This window comes from Dendrobates tinctorius, unplaced genomic scaffold (assembly GCF_039654945.1).
Source record: "Dendrobates tinctorius isolate UK_male_01 unplaced genomic scaffold, ASM3965494v1 ptg000158l, whole genome shotgun sequence".
NCBI classification, from domain to species: domain Eukaryota; kingdom Metazoa; phylum Chordata; class Amphibia; order Anura; family Dendrobatidae; genus Dendrobates; species Dendrobates tinctorius.
The window spans coordinates 34443074-34463798 of record NW_027361825.1 but is presented as its reverse complement, the minus strand read 5'-3'; the positions used below and the strand labels follow the sequence as shown (position 1 = coordinate 34463798).

The 20725-nt window shown below is 42.8% G+C and overlaps 1 protein-coding gene across 1 annotated transcript in view; it reads left to right on the top strand.

Annotated features, from left to right (window-relative positions):
* ITPKC (inositol-trisphosphate 3-kinase C) overlaps nt 1-20725 on the top strand; it is a 98305-nt gene that overhangs the window by 46783 nt on the left and 30797 nt on the right. Inside the window, exon 2 of the mRNA XM_073549262.1 lies at nt 994-2561. Within this exon, the coding sequence (XP_073405363.1) occupies nt 1266-2561 (1296 nt within the window). The 5' untranslated portion in view covers nt 994-1265. The remainder of the gene's footprint in view (nt 1-993; nt 2562-20725) is intronic.

The following is a 20725-nucleotide window of genomic DNA, read 5'->3' as shown; positions in this document are numbered from 1 at the left end:
TAATCAAAGCAAAAGGTGGCTACTTTGAAGAACCTAGAATATAAGACATATTTTCAGTTGTTTCACACTTTTTTGTTAATTATATAATTCCACATGTGTTAATTCATAGTTTTGATGCCTTCAGAGTGAATCTACAATTTTCAGAGTCATGAAAATAAAGAAAACTCTTTGAATGAGAAGGTGTGTCCAAACTTTTGGTCTGTACTGTATTTTTATCTCTCTTTCTGGAAAAAGAAAAGACGGCTGTGCAAAAAAGTGGTCATTAGCCCATATGTCGACGTTTCGTTTCTATCAGAGACGCTTCCTCCAGCAGCAAATTAGTATACAATAAGAATATAATAATAATAATCTTTATTTATATAGCGCCAACATATTCCGCAGCGCTTTACAGTTTAACAGTTTCAAAACACAAGTCATAAGTAACATAAGAATATATATAAATGTGTCAGTCACATAACCATGATATCATTATAATATTGTGTATGCAATCTTATCTATCTATTATCTATCTATCTATTATCTATCTACCTATCTTATCTATTATAATGTATATCTTTCTATTATCTATCAATCTGTCTATCTTTCCATCTACCATCTATCCATTATCTGTTATCTATCTATCTATCTATCTATCTATCTATCTATCTATCATATATCTTCTATCTATTATCTATCTCTATTATTTAAATATTATCTAGCTGTCATTATCTATTTATAGATTAATAGATAGATGATAGATTTATCTATCTTTCTATTATCTATTTATCTATTATCTATCAATCTATTATCTATCTATTATCTATCATGTATCATCTATTATCTATCCCCGCCTGGTACAATTACTGCTATGTTGCATCATACATGTCAGCAGGTTGAATGACATATAAAAATAGAGAAAGACATCATTCTGTGTGTAACTAGCTTCCAACTATTGTCATATCACTGTACTTGCTGGCAGTGGTATAATCTCTGTTTAATGTTTTATCTCCACAGATAAGTCTCCATCCTGTTAAGAGGAAGAGATCCCTGGAAAACAGAAGTGAGATTCCAGCTGACATAAGTCACGGACTACTTTTTTTTAAAGGCACCGAACTATAATGCGGAGGAATACTATTTTTATTTATAGAAGTGGACTCTATGCGCAATGATATTTATGCGCTGAACGCGTTGCCTAGAGCCAGACAGCGCCCACTGTGTTCTGATTGGAGGATAATCTAGTGACGTTTAGAACAAGAGGAGGGAATCCTCTTCTAACGGTGGCTGTGATGGGACAAAACTATTCAGATCGCGCAGCTAAGGCTGCTGTAAGTTTCTCCGCTGGCGGAGAGTGGAAGAAGCGCCTCCGAGTGCGAAGGAGGCGGAGAAGAGAAGACAAAAGCCCGGCTGAGGACGTCGCTGGTCCGGAAAAGGGCAGGAGGCAGCCTCCCAATAGAAGAAAGCACAAAGAAAGTATACAGCAGCCTGAATTAGAAGGGAAACCATCAGCAAGTCTCATACAAGAAAGGTCTGATGCTGGCTGCAGTGCTGCACCTAGGACGAGTGTACCTGATACAAGGCTGACATCCAGCGCAGCACAGAGTATTTCAGCAGATTGTGGGTCAGAGGACTTGGCCCTTCCAGGAGAGCGCCCATCGTCTGCTGGCCAAGGTACAGCACCGGGTACACCAGCTGCTGCAGCTCCTGACATGAGACTGGATGGGCAGGGTGGGCGGCTCAGAAAGGATATGTCCAAGTGCAATGCCGCCAAGCCGGGTCTGACCACCACAAAAGAAAGAGTATGGCTGGAGGATGGGAAGAAGATGATCTTGGGGTCCCCTGCTGACAGTCTCAGGATATTGGGGGGCACAGAGCGAACCCTAGAAGGTGCCGGGCGGACGGATAAAGGGGGCAGCGAAGTTGTGGACCCTGCTGGTGGGAACTGTAGAGAGAACGGACTCCATCACCCCATGAGCACCATGGTGGGGGAACAAACTTCTAGAAGACCCCTGTGTGAAGCCACGACGACTGAGAGCGGAGGGGTTTTATCGCACGTCACCATCTCTGTTGTTCCCCCTGATGAGAAGATGGGATCGAACAATCACCCTCATCATTGTCCCGTGGAGGAACTGTGGACTACTGACTCTGGAATCGGTGGCCTTAAGTTAACCATTACTCCCCCGGATACGGACTGTCCCCCCAAAACCGTGCAAAGTGGTGACTTGTTGTTAAACCGAAGGGGACCCCCTTTTCTCCTGAACTCAGATACCCCTAACTATGCCATCCCCCGACTTATTGTCACCAGAGATGTCAGTCCCAAGCGCTGCGTGCCCCCGTCTTTGTCTCCCCAGTTCCTTGAAACAGGGTTCAGCCTTGACGTCCCCCTCTCGGGTGAGGCCGAGTCGCCCTGCTCGGATAGCGGCTGCGGTGGATCCCCGGTGCCTTCCCTTTTTCTACGCAAGTTGTCCAGTTCCTCCGGCCTCTCGTCGGCTTCATCTTTTGAGGAGTCTGAAGATGACTTCATTGGCAGTGACTTGGAGCCCAGTGTGTTAATGGTCTGCGGTGCTGAGGAGCATGGAGCATCCGTAAGTTTGGAGTCGAGGATTTATTTATTTATTTTTTTTTTTGGTGGGGAGACTTTGCTCTCGAGACGTGTTGATAATTGCAACATGTGGCTCCTCAGCTGTTTCGAAACTACAACTCCCAGCATGCCCTGACAGTCCGCGGTTATTGGGGCATGTTGGGTAGATGTGGTTTTGAAGCGGTTGAGTAGTCGCAAGCAGGTGACCATAGCGCAGATCTTTACGCTGCTGCAATTGCAACGATCTGTCACATGCGGCGATGTCATCTTCATGTTGCTTGACCAAAGCCATGGGATGAGTCTCAAAGGTGACTGTCGGGCATTGCTGAGTACTTGTGGGTGACTTATGAGGATCACGTGAGCTCTGACGATCATTCATCTTCCCTTGCCATGACAGCCGAAACTCCCCCCTCTCCTAAAGAGATCTGATCAGCCTCATCACATTCTTCCTTTTTTTTGTGTGTAAACTTTTATCTTCTGACATGTCATGGTGAGTTGTTGTAGAGGGGTCAGTACTGCCAGACCGGAGGTGCAGTCCTCTTCTGCATGGCTCTGATGACCACCACTTTGACAGTGACACTTTTGCACCTCGTCTACGTATCGCCACCTTTATGTTCTAGTAATCTGCGGATTCTTTGAACGCCAGAGATGCACTAATAGCCATAACTTGGCACTCACAATGGTGGCTTTGTTGATTTTACTATTTCATTGTTTTTAGTAAGCCAAAATCTGGAGTGGCCCCTACAGGCTAAAGCTAGACGAAGCGGCCTCAAAGTCACCTCGGCCGGTAGCCTCTGCGACTTTAAAGTTGCTTGTAAACAGTAACTTGATTTTTCCAGGGGATATCAGATCTTTCATCCGAAAAACCGTGCCTGTGATTGTAATGGTTTTGCAGGTGAGACCGCTATCCCCCTTCAAAATGAATGAACTCCCTACCAGCCACTATGGCTTTTGTCCAAACCATGCCTACTCGGACTAGTTTTACCCGCAGAGAGAACTGTAACTGAAAACTCACACCTGGTCTTGGCTAACAATACTGGCCAAAGATACTGATGTGTGAATAGGGGCTCATTCAGACAGGTGCACGTTTGTTCCCTAGGCTGACCCTGTGTCAAACATGACCACATCATGGACAGCACACAGACCAATGCAAGCCAATAGGATCTATTGCAATAATGACACCAGGAACTATTGGCCTGTAATAAAAAAAAAAAAATGAATGACAAATGGATGAAAAATTGACTTCTTTTTTTCTTGATAAATCCACTTTCCGTTTGGTCTTCCGAGCAATAAGTATAACGGCCCCCATACACATTAGACTAATGTTGGCCAAACTCGCCTATATCCACGGAATCAGCCGCCGACAGTCTAAGGCTATGTGCACACGCTGCGGATTGGTCTGCGAATTTGTATCTGCGGAACCGCAGGTAAAATGACCGGCGGTTTTACTTGTGGATTGGCCTGCGGTTTATCACCTCTACAATGGAGGAGATGGTAAACCACAGCAGAATCCGCAGAAAAGAAGTGACATGTCATTTCTTTCTGCGGATTCAAAACCGCAGCTTTTCTGCAGTTAAAAATCTGCAGCATGTGCACAGCAGACTGTAAATCACATAGACTTACATGCTACTGTACACTGCAGAACTGCTGCAGATCCGCAGCAGCAAAAACCGCAGCGTGTGCACATAGCCTAATATGCATGGGGGGCCCCCTGTCTCTCCCCCTACATAAGATGTTAGAGAAGGTAATGATCTGGGGTGTTCGATTTTTGGACTGTCCTATTATGAGGAATGTCCAGCAGTGGCGCTATCATAGAGCTTGTAGTCGCACTTGGCCAATTGAGGCGTTCCGGTGTGTGGAGGAGTCGGAGAAAAAATGACGCTGTCGGCCGAACCAGGTGAATGGGGGCCATTAGACAATGGTTAGTTGCCCTCTGGATGTTTTTCAATTGCATCTGCTCTGTTTGGCATCCACAAAAATAGACAAATGATCATCACTTGCTTCTCAAGATGATCTGATATCCCTTCGGTTGGATCACCACTGTGGGGTCTATATGATCCATTATACTGGGGTTCAGCAGCTGACACAATACAATGACCAAACTGTGAAACTAAACTTATGAAAAGACTCTGAAGATCATTTTATTTTCTTTCAAATCAAGTTTTCCCTTTGCTTCCTATAGTACAATCCATTTGGCTTCCATTTTTAATATCCGTCTTTGACAATCGCCTCTTTTGATGACGGCCTAGGTGCCGAGAAATCTCCCAGTGTATCGGGACGTCCTCCTTATGTATACCGCTGATGGAGGCCTCTGCAGTGGTGTGAGCAGAACCCATGGGGGCCCATAAACATTAGGCTAAAGCTGATGACAACTGACCATAACGACCGGTTGTTGGGTGAAATGTAACGATGAATGATCATGTAAGTTGACTGATGACTTCATTGGCTGGAAGAAGCTTGTAAGAATATATATGGACATATGGCCCCATTGGTGAAACGATTGCTCAACAATCTTCGGTTCAGCAATTTACTACTATTTAATGTGTATGAATTATCCCATCACCAATGTTTGTTGCCTGTTCTCGGGATATTTAATCAGTGGTGATCCAACTGCTGGGACCCAATCGCAAGAACGAGGGTCTCCTTTGTGAGTTCAGTGATCATGCAATGATCGTACATTCTGACTCTTGCTTTACACTTGGGATTGGTGGGCATCCTGCAGTTGGACCACCTTTTGATGATACCTTTATAACCTGCGGGTAGGTGACAAATCTTGCTTATGAGATACCCCTTTAAGTCAGCCGCACATGCAATGGTGATCAGAGTCTAATGTTGGTGGCCAGCTCCATTTGGAATGGTAATTACAGCTGTGGAGGTCCAGAGGGTCTCCAGATGTCCTCAGACCCATGTGTGGGCCACCTCCTCCTTCCCTGGATGCCCTCAGTCAGTTTGCAGGTGGCATTGGACGGAGTACAACGTGTTTTGTTTGATAAGAATAGCTATCCAAGGCTGGGTTATATTGTCTGCTCAGGTTATTTACATATGTCTAAATATAACCCCCGGATGCGCACCCATCCCTCACCTATTTTCAGAACTACTTGGAAAAACCTGTTCTTAAAACATAGGGTGAGGATATGTGAATCAGTTAATCCCTTTCAGTGGCACCATAATCCTCTGATACATCTTACTTACACGGGAGCCATTCCACCCACCGAGTACTTATGTAAGGAAACAGTCAGCATTACTGCTCATTTCAAGGAATTCTCCGCCTTGGGGATTTTATACAATTTAGGAGTTTGTTATTAGGTTGTATAAAGGCGCCATTGTTCTGTAGGATATTTGCACCTATTGCAGCTTAAAAGCAACCTGACAGTAGATTAATGATGGCCGAACTATCCATATAGTCTATCTAGTATATATGGGACACTATATGTCCATGCACATTATATAGGACACATGTGTTTGGTCATTGTATTCAAGTCTTTCATTTGGTCTCCTTGCCCCCAGGGGTGTATCACATTCGCCCCCTCTGGTGCATAAACTCCGGCCCCCCGCCATGCCGTCTGCCTTTACTAATGTAGCAGAACGGCTGGTGGTGCGGAGCTCACTGATACCAGCGTGGTCCTGTAATAGGAGCCACTGGGGTAACAAGTCCGTTCATTAAATTTCTTTCTAAATCCCCCATCACCTGTGAGTGATATTATTAAGAAGTGGAAAGAACTGCTGCAACTCTGCCATGAAGTGGACACCCCATAACAATACAGGACGGGGGGCTGAGTGCTGAGGAGCAAAGGGCAGAAAAGTCACCAACGCTCTGCTGACCCCATACCTGCAGAGTCCAGACCTCCACTGGTATTATCAGCAGAAACACTGCGCCCTCGCAGGGAGCTACATGCAGCCTTATATCACCAAGCACAGTCCAGAGCATCGGATGGAGTGGTGTAAAGCAGCCACCAATGGACACTGGAGGAAACGTGTTCTGAGCAGTGACTGATCACACTTCTTTATCTGGCGTCTGATGGAGGAGTCCTGAGTTGGTGAATGTCAGGAGAACATTACCCCCTGACTGCACTGTGCCCCCTATAATGTTTGGTGGAGGACGGACAATGCACTGGGTCATTTTTCTGGGATCGGCATAGGCCCCTTAGCTTCAGTGAAGGGAAATCTGAGTGCTTCAGCACAAGACATTGTGGACAATTGCAGCTTCCAGCTTTGTGGAAACAGATTTTGGAAGGTCCTTTTCTGTTCGCCATGACTGTCTCCAGTGACAAGTCCGATAAAGACATGGTTGGGGAGTTTGGTGGAAGCTCCTGTAGGGGTCATGTGCAGGGTGCACATACTTTTGGCTTTATAGTATACATGTGAGGCAATGATATGATCACTATATTGAGTCCTAATAGGACCGCCATGTACAGAGAAAAGCATGCCACAGAATAAGCGCAATACATATGAGGCTGTGGCGCGGAACCTTTAAGGCTCTGGAGGAACATAATTTCCCCTATGATGAGGCTTTAGCTCAAAAATTTAGACTTCACCAAATAATCATATCTGTGACATATCCAAAAAATATTTTTCACCAAAGTTCCCTTTTAAGTGACTTAATCATCCTTTATCAAATCGTATTATCAGGTGTTGATTCTGGACTAATCTTTCTGTGGGAGTAGTTTTATGTTGGATAGTAGGCCTCATTTAGGCCTCTCTGTAAAAGTCTTAGTTACCCTTGGCAACCAATCAGAGCTCATCTTTAATTTCTTAAACAGCTCTGGTGGGCTGAAAGCTGTGCTGTGATTGGTTGTTAGGGGCAATAAAGAGATTTTTGTTTCTGCCTCTATATCTCTGCTTTTCAGATAAAAAACCCTTTAGCTTACAGTTTCCAAATTTTGGGGGAACTTTGAGCAGTACACTCCGCACACACTGCATTACTCAGTCATTTCTACCTACACGTGAACGCTTCATTGTCACTTTCTCCTGTTTCCTGTCAGCTTCTGTTCTCATTTTTTTTTTTTGTTCCGCTTGTTGTTGTTTTTTTTACCATGCTGTTAATTTCCAAGTTGCGCGCCCCCCCCCCCCCCCCCCCCCACTGCCTGTCTTGTGATTGCTGGGAATTGGCTCCTTTTGATTTGTTTTTTTTTTTTTTTGTTTTTTTTTAAGCACACCCCTTTATATCGGTGCCAACAATGTAATAAAATGGATGCTATTACATGGGTTGTGCGTGCAGAACCACACCAGCCGTCTTTACTGTAAGACCTGCAATGATCAGGTGATTACCGCTGCAGTACCACACACAACCTGATGACAAGTGTGGTGCTGTATTTCAGCCCGAACTCCCCTAAAATTATGTATTTTCCATCACAAATGAATCCAACATTCTCTTAATGGTAAACAAAAAAAAAAATGTTCATAGAAAATAGTTTAAAAAAACCCCTAACTTTACAGTTCCATAATGGCGGCAGCATTGTGACCAGGGCTTGGCTGGACCCTTGCGGCTGACGGGTTTGGTCCCGTGCCCCTGACTGATGGGAGTATTATTTGTCATTCTGTGTGCGAGCCTCTAACATGGATAGTCATGTATTTCGCTGATAGCAAGGACCTGGTGGTGCCATTATTTTGTCTACATGTCCCAGTTGCCCTTGAAGTCATACAGTTACAGAGAGAAATTTGAGCTCATCCAGATGTTTTTTTTTTTTTATTAGGCAAAATGCTCAGATATAAAGGTAAAGTGTTATCTGAAGATTGCTTATTGTTTCCATTCAATGTTTTGTTTTTCTTTTCTTTCATGTCACTAAATGAAAAAAAAAATCTTACAGGTTTCACATTGGACATTAGATCTCTTGTTATACTTCTACCTCCTGCTCTTCACATGAATATTAACAGTAATAGACAGACCCGCACCCTGTTTGTTTGTATACAAGAATAAGCTGAGCATGAATAAGCTTTTATGTGGCCTATTGTAAATGTGGATCGGGTGTAATTAGTCTTTGTACAGGAGGGAGAGGGAGGAGGTGAGCTGTGCCATCACCTATTGTGAATGGTGTATTCTGTGTTATCTACTGTATATAGAGGTGTTATCAGTCATTGTATAGGAGGAAGTGAGCTGTGACTACTCCACCATTCACAATAAGTGACAGCGTTATCCACTGTATATGGAGGCGTTAGTCACCAAAAAATTAGTAAACTGAAATCGCCAAATAAATTAAGCATGACATTTTATTAATGTAGTTAAAATATATAAAGACTGTTCAGAGATCCACATGAGTAACACAAGTTATAAGGGTCAGGTGAGGACCCAGATAGGGACATTTAATGATAAAGAAAAGTGGTAGATGACCACAATGATGGGGCTATAGAGCATAATGGTGAATGCAAACGGCATGCAGCAGTGAACAATAAAATTAGTCACATAAGCAATGTTGCCTAGGGTCATGTAATCCATACATTAAAAAAAATAATCATTGTGGTCATATACCACTATTCTTTCTCATTAAATGTCCCAATCTGGGTCCTCACCTGACCCTTATATCTTGTGTTACTCATGTGGATCTCTGAATAGTCTTTATATATTTTAACTACGTAAAATGCCATGTTTTATTTATTTGGTGATTTCAGTTTACACATGTTTATAGAAGTACATCACCTTTCCTAGATTGCTTGATATATGGGAGAACTTTTTTTTTTTTTTTTTTTTTGGAAGGTTTAGTTTCTAGCCCTATAAGGGTTTGTTTCCATGGTCAGTATTGGCAGTGCTTTGGACGCAGCTCCGTACAAAGCACTGCCGGCTTTTGTATGCGCTGTAATTCCGCATGTGCTCATTGAGGCTGTGTGCCCACGTTCTGGTTTTGTTGCGTTTTTTTTTTTAGCGTTTTTCCCTGCAAAAACACTTAAACGCATACATTAAGCATCCCATTATTAGAATGTATTCCACAATTTTTGTGACCATGCTGCGTTTTTTCCGCAAAAAAAACGCATCGCGGAAAAAAACGCAGCATGTTCATTAATTTTGCAGAAAATCTCCGGTTTTGCCACTATGTTCATTAGCTCCGGAAAAAACGCGAAAAAAATTGCGGATTTCCTTCAAAGGAGTCCGGTTTTGTTCAGGAAAATTCTGCATACATGGGCATATAGCCTGAACCATGTGGATCACCGCATCCTATACATAGGACTGTGATATTTATCTTGCGTAGACTGAGCGTCTCCCCAAGATTAATAGACGCGCTGCATGTGCGAATACGCAGGTCTGCCACCTGCATCTTTGTACGCATTGCGGAGATGGGATTTCATAAGATCCCCTTCACTATGCTGTAACATCTGGCCTCTGTGGCTGAATGCAGTATACCTTTTTATGCTTTGTCCCATTTTTGATGGTTGTATATAGAGATGTTCTCAATCATTGTACAGGAGGAGGAGGTGAGCTGTGACATCACCTATTATGGATGATGGATCCTTTGTTATCTACTCTATATAGAGGTGTTATCAGTCATTGTACAGGAGGAAGTGAGCTGTGACTTCACTTATTGTGAATGGTGGATCCTGTGTTAACACCTCTATATACAGTAGATATCACCCATTGTACAGGAGGAGGTGAGCTGTGACCTCACCTATTGTGAATGGAGGATCATGTGTTACCTACTGTATATAGAGGTGTTACACAGTCATTGTTCCTGAAGGAGGAGGAGGTGAGCTGTGTCTGCTCCACCATTCACAATAAGTGACAGCGTTACTTATCCCTGAACAGGAATGAGCTGCAGCACCCTTATATTATACGGTCCCTTTAGGCTACAGAGCGACTTAGACATAAAACGTAGATGTTTTGTCTTCTAACCTCTGTGTTTTCTGTTCCTCCACTCCCGGGGTGTACAGGCCGAGGTGATGCGCTGTACACTCAGTATGGGCCTGATACAAGGGGAGGTGATGTGCTAATTCTGGTTATTTTGGTCTCTTCCCTGCTGAATGGAGTTGTCAGGAATTCCAAAGTTCTGTGTCAGAAATTCCTGCCTCACTGATCAAACAGCCAGGGTGAGATCTCTCCACCTTCAGGGGAGGCCACTGATACTCCAGCAGCTGGTTCACCAGGTCTAGCAGAGGGAAACCATCAGTGTTAACCCTTTACTCGCCAGGCGATCTGTTTGCTCCCTGTTCACTTCCAGCAGGCGTGTGCAGCTACCTCTCCATTTATCCTCTGCCCAGATGCATCACCCACCTGATTTAGCAAATCGGGGGCCATGTTTTAAATACCTTCATTTTATGTATTAACTATGTGTGTACACGTGGCAGATTTTTCCAAAACTTTAGCACCTATTCATTTATTTGAAAGTAGATTGGAAGAGGTGAAGCGGATTCTGAAGAAACCTCCGTTTTCAGATTTCTGGAATACATTTTTTTTGGGGGGGAGGGGGAAGAGTTTATTGGAAACCATCAACAAGCTGGTCATTAAATACTTTACTAAGCTGTGTGCTGGTTTTGAACCAGTTATGAATTATAGGAGATTTTAGCTCCTTCATAATAGCAACTGCTGCTTTAGACTTTGAAACTTTGCCCCTTCCCCCCCTTCTTTTTTTTTTTTTTTTTTTTTTTTTTTTATTGTTGTCTATTGAATTTATATAAAACCTGCACAGTTGTGAGGTTTTATGATGTTTCCCTGCTTATTACTGAAGATCTGGGTCTATGGAGTATTGGTTGCAACTTCTGAGTTCTAGCTCTTGTCAAACTGTAACTCCCAGTATATTATTTATTAGCTGGGAGTTGTGATATTGAACCTACAGGTTTGAGACCGGATTCTTCTCCGGAATCTTTACATAGGAGCTCAAATTTGGCCTGAAAAATTCTCCTCTTATTTCTGTACTACAGTACCATAGCGGAGGTGTGCCGTAGCCGGTGCTACTGTACCTTAGTGGAGATGTGCCGGATCCTGTGCTACGGTACCGTAGCGGAGGTGTGCCGTATCCTGTGCTACAATACCATAGTGGAGATGTGCCGGATCTTGTGCTACAGTACCCATAGTGGAGATGTGCCAAATCTTGTGCTACAGTACCATAACGTATCCGGTCCTGCAGTATTGTAGCGGAGATGTGCCGGATCCTGTGCTACAGTACTGTAGTGGAGATATGCCGGATCTTGGGCTATAGTACCGTAGCGGAGATGTTCCGCATCCTCCCCCGTAGACCCCCTTCTTGCTTCCTCCTATATAATCCAGCTTTGTCCCTAAATGCCTCCGGAGAGCAGCGATGCAGATGTTAAGCTGTCTTATGCAAAGCATTATCTGTCTCCCCGAGAGGAGCTAATCTTGTGTACGAGACCACGCCGGCTGCAAGAACTGCTGACTTTCCAGGTGACTAGGTATTTCCTTCCACAGAGATTTTACTGCATTATTTGGTCCCCTGCAGGATTTAAAGGGGCCCTCTTTGTTTATAAGAACACCCCTATAGTCCAAGGCAGGAATGAGCAACTTATGGCACTCCGACTGCTGTGAAACTAGAACAACCTGACAGCCTGGGAATGCTGAGAGTTGTAATATTAACCACTGCTGGAGCTTATACCCCCGGTAAACGTGATCCGTTGATTGACTGTGAGGGTTTTTTTTTTTATATACAGTGACAACGGTTTAAGGCTACATCCTCACAGAACCTCTCCACTGTGGCGAAACACGCAACAAATTGTGCAGATTTCACTGCTGAAGTGTTGCAGATTTTTCTTTGGATTGCAAATGATGAAATCCGCAGCATAAATTGATGTGCTTAAGATGACCAATCTGGTGGCTTGGCCAATTCTCATCTGATGTGTATGGGGCTCTTTGCCTTATTCACACTTGGATTGATGGGCTCTGGCGGCGTCTCTTTCAGGCCCTTTTTTTTTTTTTTTTTTTTTTTACTACAGGAATAATGCAGCCTGCAGCCCTATTCTCATTGTCAATTATACAGGAACCCTGACTGACCTGAAAGAATAGTAAATTGACCTCCTCATTTGGAAACCCCTGCGGCGGAGCTGTCATGGACACTTGCTCAGAGCTTCAATTTTCTGCTCCGTTATAGTATCAGAACTGATGAAGAAAACTGATCCGTCCCACGATGGGTGCCAACAACTCCAGACAGACCCCATTGACTATAATTGGGTCGTGCGGTGTCCGTCATTTTAATAGAAATCTTGGAGCTGCACGTTGTGCTTTTTCTGTCATGTGCGTAGCCCTCCCTTTTTTTTTTTTTTTTTTCTTTCTTCTGTTACATCTCTTCTCCGCTTTTGACTTTCTGACACATGATGTCACAAGGGTGTCGCTCCCCCTGGAAGACCTTGAGTTAGACAGTCACATTGGGTAATGAATCGCAGGTCTCCTCTAGAGCTAGTGTGATTTGTGTCCTATATTAAATGGATTTAATTTCCTCTGGTGCTGAAAAGTTTAACCCTTTCTATGTTGCTCAGAAGCACACCGCTCCATTTCAGCTGCTTCTGATCTGTTCGTATATGAACTGCTCAGACCTTCTTGTCTCTGCCGGTGAAATATTTGTCTTCCTGTGCTGTGTGCTAAATCTAATTGGTTGTAGTAGAGTTGTTGTAGTAGTGCTCTGTGGTTTGCTGTAGTACGTGTTTGTTTATCTTCTGGTCCCTGTTCCCATTTAGTTTATGCCTCCCTGTCTCTATCCTCCTCCCTATTGTTGGTTAGTGTTGTTGTATGATGGAGGTTTTTTGTTATCCCTGGTTTGTCTTTGTGTCTTGTTTACCTTATATTTCTGCCCCATGCCTCATGGGGAGGGGACAGATCAGGGTTTAAGGTATTGTAAGGTCAGAGACTCTGGCTTCTCTACCTTCAAGAGCACCCCCAGGACAAGGATAGTTAGGGTCCCAGTTCCCGGGACAGTTTGAGGCCCCCCTTCCTTACCATAGACCATCACAGCATGACACATGAATTTCAAAGTTGCCCAATTATTACAAATAAAACATCCTGCTAAATGGATTTTGCAAATAGCGCATGACGCAATGCGCAGGTTTCTAATTTTTTTTTTTTTTTATTATTTTCAGCGTGAATCCTCTTTCCTTTTATATCTGCTTCCTTTTATGCAAATGAAGGGAAGGAAACAGATGCACCAAGTCCTTTTAGAAAGTGAATTGACAGTTCTCCCCTCCAGATGGAAGGACCTGGGGAGGGGGGTGAGGCGCTACATTCGGCTTCTGCATTTTCCAACCCCTGATCTGTGTCTACAACTTTTCCTCCTGAAACATCTATCCAGGTACTGCGCAGGTCATTTACCTGAACTGGAAGGTCTGAAGGAGGTCAAGGGTTAACCAGTTACACCAACACACCATTTTTTTTTTTCCTCTGTCATGGAAAAATTCTCCTGGGGGTTGCAGTTACTGAGCAACTTTCCAACGTCAGCACCAACCCCTCCCCTCTGCCAGCGACGATTGTGTTTTCAGATAGCATGCTCTAGCGGAGACCGATGGGAGATATGTCCCGGCAATGTAGGCTCTGTGCACCATCCTGAAGAAAACTTTCCCCGACACATCTCCTTAGAGTGAGTCTTACCTTAAACCTGGGCTCTGCTACCTGTCTGTCTCCAGCCGTAAGACTACAACACGCAGCATACACTATAGAAGAGTTGTACCCTTGCAACAGCTGGAGAGCAACAGGGTGCAGAAGGCAGATACTTCCTTGTAATGGTACCAGTCTGGTTGCTAGCGGCTATGCTTTTACGTAGTGGCAGTATTTTGGGGTTGGAGGCTCTGTGTAGGTTGCTGTCTCCGGTCACCCTGATGCTATTCGGACCTATGTAGAAGATTATTTGCCGTAAACTATGTGACGGTGCTTATTGTTGTGTGTTACATGCTATGTGCCATTGTGTCCGCCAGAAAGGACCTTCTCACCGTTCCCGGCTGTCATGATTAATACACTTCCATATATCGAAAATTCCATTTCTTAGGTGTGCATGCATACCCAAATGATGTGACCCCCCCCCCCCCCCCCCCCCCCCAATCTATCCTCAGTCATACACTAACAGGAATCAATGGTAAAACATGAGCGCTGTTTACTTTGACAGGCTGCCAAAAAACTATCACTTTTCTTGATGGGAGTCTATTACTATTCCTTTTTTGTATCCAGAACCTTCAAAATACTACCGTGATCTCAGTGTTATGTTTTTTTTTTGTTTTTTTTTTCTTTCTTTTGTTTTTCTGCTAATCGGTGGAGATTTTCTATGATAGATCTGTTTTCTTAAATAGTTAAAAAAAAAAAAAAAAAAAAAATCACGACTTGCAGTTTTTATTTTATTCTTTTTTTTTTTTTTCCTATACAACTCATGTTGAAATGTTGTAATCAACTGATCAATGAAGCACATGAATTGTAATGAAGGAAAAAAAGACAACTAAAACAATGCAGAAATAAAAGGCAGGTGAAAAACATAACAATTAAAAAAGTTATAAAAACATGCTATTTCAGCCCAAACAAATGCCAGAAAAGTTTGTAAAGTTGCCCTTGATGTTGAATTTCTCTTGTGGTGTTGCCTTCTTCCTCCGTACCAGGAATATTAATAAGTCGTCGTCGCTTATAAACCCCTAGATTTTCCTGAGCTCTGTCACATACGTTGAGCCTTATTTTGTTACCTACCAGCCCTGTTAAACCCTACTTGTTTTTATCACATTAATGCCACCTCTGTTGGAAGCCACAACTGAGTGACATAAGCTCTGGGTGTGTATTTTTCATTATGCACTCATTGCCCTCATTATTAAAATCCGGCTTACACCGTCTGTTACTGATTTCGAGAACAGATTGTGAAAGGGCATAGGAGCCTACGTGGGGTCGTCACTGATCTGCTGCCTCTTCTCTTCGCCTTGTATTGGAAAAATGCTTCGTTTGTGATCAGTTGAGGTACAACTGATGAAACGGGTAAGCTTGCTAACTAGATTCCATAATTATCAGCATTTTATTTCTGCCCCTTTTATCAACCAATACCGGTGACCATGACTGTTTCTCAGGCTCAGGGAAATCTTAGAGATCAGACCACACGTGATCATAAAGTTGATAACCTAGTGTCACACCATCACTTTATATAATGGGAAAATCTCTTTAAGGGTCGTAGACCATTTTCACCAGAAGGTTTTACAAGAAAGCATTAAAGCTGACACATTCTTCAGATTACTTCTTCTTGACGAGGAGATTCCATAAGACATAGTTCATGTGTAAGATGTCCACAATTTAAAGGTGGAGATCACCACTCTCCCTCCGAACAGTAGCTCTTGGAAATATCTTTTTATAATAGGATAGACTTTTATCAGATCTGGCCATTCATGTACACATAACGTGCCCTAGGCTCATCGAAGCGTTACATGCAAAAGTGCAGGTTTCCTCGACCTATATTGTAACCACAGTACCCTGGAGACCTCGTAGAGTTGTCTGCTAATTGCCTTTTGGTGGGAAATGTTATCTCGCCATACAGTACATGTGTACATTAGGGGTCACTTTGCAATTTGCATGGGTGTTTCTTTTCCTTTTAGGCTTGAGGGTCTTACACGAGGAATGTTGCATGTCTCAGCAGCTGTATTGTGATGTTCTGCACAATGATCCCGTGTACATGATGTTTCATCGACGTCTCTGATCATCTTGCTAACCTCTAACCACAAGCAGGCTGCAGTGGAAACAATCTGTCACAATATGTAAGCTATGTTCAGCAGAGAAGAGGAGTCAGATCACCACCCTTGTCTGCAGGTTATTGGATCAGGCACAAATTGTTTTTGTGCCTTGAATTTACATGTTAGTGGAGAACATTTATGGTTGACGTAAAATGCAAAAAAAATTACAAAATCAATGACTCCATCCTTTGTGTAACTACATGTTTTGGAATCGCAGGCATGCTGAAACTTGATGTTGTACTTTGCTAACCTCTAATGTAAAGGTTCCTTTTAGAGTTGAGTAGAAGATTCGCTCTGTCCTGGTCCGGTGTCTGGTCCTGTATGGCAGCCGGCGCCCTATGCTCCTTTGTCATTTGTGTGACCCTGCCACATTGTGCACCCATTTGGCCAAAAGATATCCAAATGTGGCTACATTCTCACGACACTGTTCTGGTGCATAAGAGATTTTCTGTCCTAGTGGGGGAAAAAAAAATACTGGCATGCACTACTCTCATCCAAGATAATCTATGGAGTGGCAAGCAGCTCCTGCTCCTCAGGAAGTGGACGAGCGCTCAGTGACTTGCTCACGGACCCAGTCACATTTACACATTTGCAATTTGAGGAATTGACTGGTACGAGGAAGCCGTTTGTGTTTTTTCGGGGGTCTTCAGTGAAGTTGGTCAAAGCCAGTGATTTGAGTGGATCTAGCCAACCATCTAATGTCTCAAATGATTTTCCATGGCACTTTTCAGGAAAAAACTATTGGCCATGTTGGATTTCATTTTGATTTCACATTATATACCATACCTACTCTTTTCCTTAAGAACACCTTCAAGCTCGGCTGGGAAATATATGTCAGACAAACAAGCGCTCTTCCTACTACAGACATTCAAGGTGGATGGCTACCATTAGCCTCAAATAGCCAGTATGTATGAAACCGAAGGAACCCATTTTTACCCTGATTCCTTGAAAAATGTTGAAGACCACTAATCCAGATGGCATTGATAGGATTTTAAGAAGCTGAAACAGGAGATGGGTGGGGACCTAGCAAAACTGAACTTTCCAACAAGTCTGTGCACCTCCTGTGAATCGAGAAGTAATCCTCTATATTTGGCACGTAGGAATCGGACTACACCCAAGTAAAGGTTCACAACGGTGGGAGTGGATTTTTTTTTTTTTTTTTTTTTTTTCCGTAGGCTACATATTATATTACAGATATAAGACTGCAGTGAGATTATTAAGATGTTCATACATCATTATCTGAGCATGGTCACTTTCTCTTGGTCTTGATGGACACGGCTTGATGGCAAATCATGAGATTGGTCAGTTATTTTTGGAAGAGCAAGCTCCACTTTTGAAGAGCAAAGACTACTCGCCACCATTTGAATGTCTATTCTACCCCTCCCGCTGGTCACCATCTCTTCTTATCTACATAACCTGCAAATATTGAATTTGTATCCAAACAATCATTTCAACTTTGGCGTCCGATTTCTCTTTTTCTTTCTATCAGTCAGCAAACAGTCGTCTGTTTGTCAACATTTGCTAAACGATGCGTGCTGTAAGATAAGACGTGACATTGTATTGTATAACATGGATCTGCTCTTCATGGCAGGAACATGCTGCACACATCCAGCGTCTCCTTGCTTTCATCGATTCCAGATATTTGCTGCGTGTCTGAATTTGCCCATGAATGAATGCAACATTGCTGGTAAATTAGATCATCCCTAGCTTATTCTGGTTCTTGTGCACCAAATGTGACAAGATGTGAACCAAGCGGCTAATAGTTTACGCATCTGCTATTTCTGGGCTTAGGAGTCTTGTTGGCGGTTTTGCTCAGTGGTTACTGTCCGCCCACTGGACTCGTACGTTCCTGAAAGAATCGGGAAACTGCAAGGTCAGCTACTCTTGCTCCAAAACATGGTGCTCAAAGATTGGACTTCATTATTATTATTATTTTTTTTTTTTTTAATGATTAGGACTGAGACACAATACCTGCAGATCACGCATGCATACTGTTTGGTCTAACCCTTAAAAACTGTACAAATTTTAAGAGCCAATGACTTTTTTATTTTAAAGCATACTTTTCTGTTTGTCATGTAAATATAAAGTTAAGATCTTCCACTGAATGTACGCTCTTTCGTGAGACCGGTTTGGCTCAAGTTACAGTAAAGGGCGGTAAGTTGCCCGTCAAGAGTTTGGTTAATGTGGAGGTTGTGGTTTTGTCCTTTTTCCTTAACCACACTGATCGTTAGAAAGAAAGGCACCCAATTTAGTTCTGACAAGTCTTCTCTTCTGTAGACTTTAACTGATTTGTATCTGTGGTTCATGATAGTAAACATGGTTTTCTTGCGAACCACAAATAAGCTGCAAGCAGCCAAATGTGAGGTGACCCTATTATAGTAATGTTATACTTGTTGCAGTTGGGAGCTTCAAGTAGGATTGACTGTTCCAACCAATCAAGTCTTTTGCCTAGAGTGTAAATTGGCCAAAGTACGGTGAGATGCCTCTTCATTGCATGTGGTCACATCCCATCTTCTCTGACTCCCTACTCTTCTACCTGCTTCATAAGTTGTCTGATTCTTCCCTTTCTAGGAAAAAGCAGGATTTGGTTATTTTGGGAGATTTTCATATAGTGATGTTGAGCACTTATTAACCTTTTTTTTTTTTTTTTTTTTTTTTTTCCCCCCCTCAGTCTGTCCCAAAAAGTAGAACCATGCATGGCCGTTTTCTTAGCCATACACTTCTGGTAGGTGTTGGCCGAAGTGTTATTCCTCCTGAAACCCTCCCCATACATTTTCAGATTCGGAAGAATGTGTATATGCTTTCAATGAGGACAGTGGAGTAAAGCGCTGTTAGACACTTCTGGTGGCATCTCTAATTCCAAAATTCACGTCTCTTCCTTTCCTCGACTTCTATCATGGGACTGTCTTGATACACCCACTGTGTGACTGAGAGGTTTAGCCAATATGAATGTGTGTGTGTGTAGGCACCTAGAAATGGTAGAAGCAGGTCCTACTTCTAGGTTCCACACCTATTTCTCCTTGGGTGACGGCTGTGTATGTGCGGCTCTCAATTCCGAAGATGGAGAGCTGGACCGCACAGCTGGTCAAGTGGACCTCACAGATTGGACCCTCATCTGTGAGACACTTATGGTGTAGCCTGTAAATATGCCATACATCAATACTATGAGAACATCACTTTAAACAGTGTAGCAGCAATGTAAATGTTCTAGATTTGCTTCTCTATGGGGCATTTTGTAAATTGTCTGCATAGTGGAACATTCTAGTAAAACAAGACAAAGGCACAAAACCCCCATGCCCGAACAATACACCCTTTATTAAAGAGAAAATGAGGCTGCCGAGAGCTTGTTTGTTTAGTCTTAGCTTCAATTAAACCCATTAACCAGCTGCTATAAATAGTGTGTGGAAGTTCAGACTTGCTGGTTAATGAATCAGTGAGCGCTTAAATCAATGTGACACTCCATAATTAATGAAATTAAGAGATATGCAATTTTGCCAGTTTTTGGAGTCCGTCGCCTCAACTCTACAAGTCGAGGCGAAGTATCGCTAATGGATTTGTGTTCTGTTCTCCGTAGATTATGAAGCGAGGAATGTTTCTTGTCTTTTCCACTAAACATCAAGAAGACGGAGGAAATTATTTCTTCTTGTCTGTTTCTTTGGCTAAGTTCTCAAAATTTTATTTTTTTTAATGATGAGTTATAGTTAAAAACTTGAAGATAACTGTAGAAGGGCGACTTGTCCCAAAGGTCCGATATCACGTTAATTATCATCTCATAATGGACTCGATGTATGATCATGATGGCACAGGTTGCAAAAGAAATCTTTTATGCTTCTTCATTTTTTTTTTTCTCTTCGCCATTCATCTGACTTTGATGGGTCAGACTGGAAAAATTTGGTCAGTCGAATACTATAACGAAGTCAAATATCCAGAAAACTACTAAAAACAATCTGATCATGATTTGGGAGCTCCTGAATCTTCTGGATTTTGCCCCTGAGGTTTACAAAATCTGTATTAGGCAGGTGGATATGGCTTAGTTGATACCCCTCACTATTTTTTTTTCCCCACAAGTTAGCCACAGTGACCCTAGTACCCTTACTTTTTTTTTTTTTTTTCCTTACAAGAAAAAAATCTCAATCTCATGACTAACCCCCCCCCCACAGTTAAAAAAATAAAAAAAGCCACAAAAATACACTATTTTGTAGTATATGTCAAAGTCTCATGTACTTAGTCAATATATGAAATAAGGGTGTTTTTCCACAAACGAAACCCCATAGAAACTGGCACAAAAACAACATTTTGGCAATGTGTGACCACGCTTGGGTTTTTTTTGGGGGAAAAACAGTTTAAGTTCTTCTGAGTTAATAGAGTGAAACTTAAGTAGAGAAAGGACCTCTATAGAGGATACCACCGATATCTGTATTGAAATATCAACTCTTTGATTTTAGTGGGCAACATGTAAAGGTCCCGTTACATTTAGCGATGCACCAGCGATCCCGACAATGATACGACCCGGTCAGGATCGCTGGTGCATCGCTAAATGGTCGCTAGTGAGCTGCC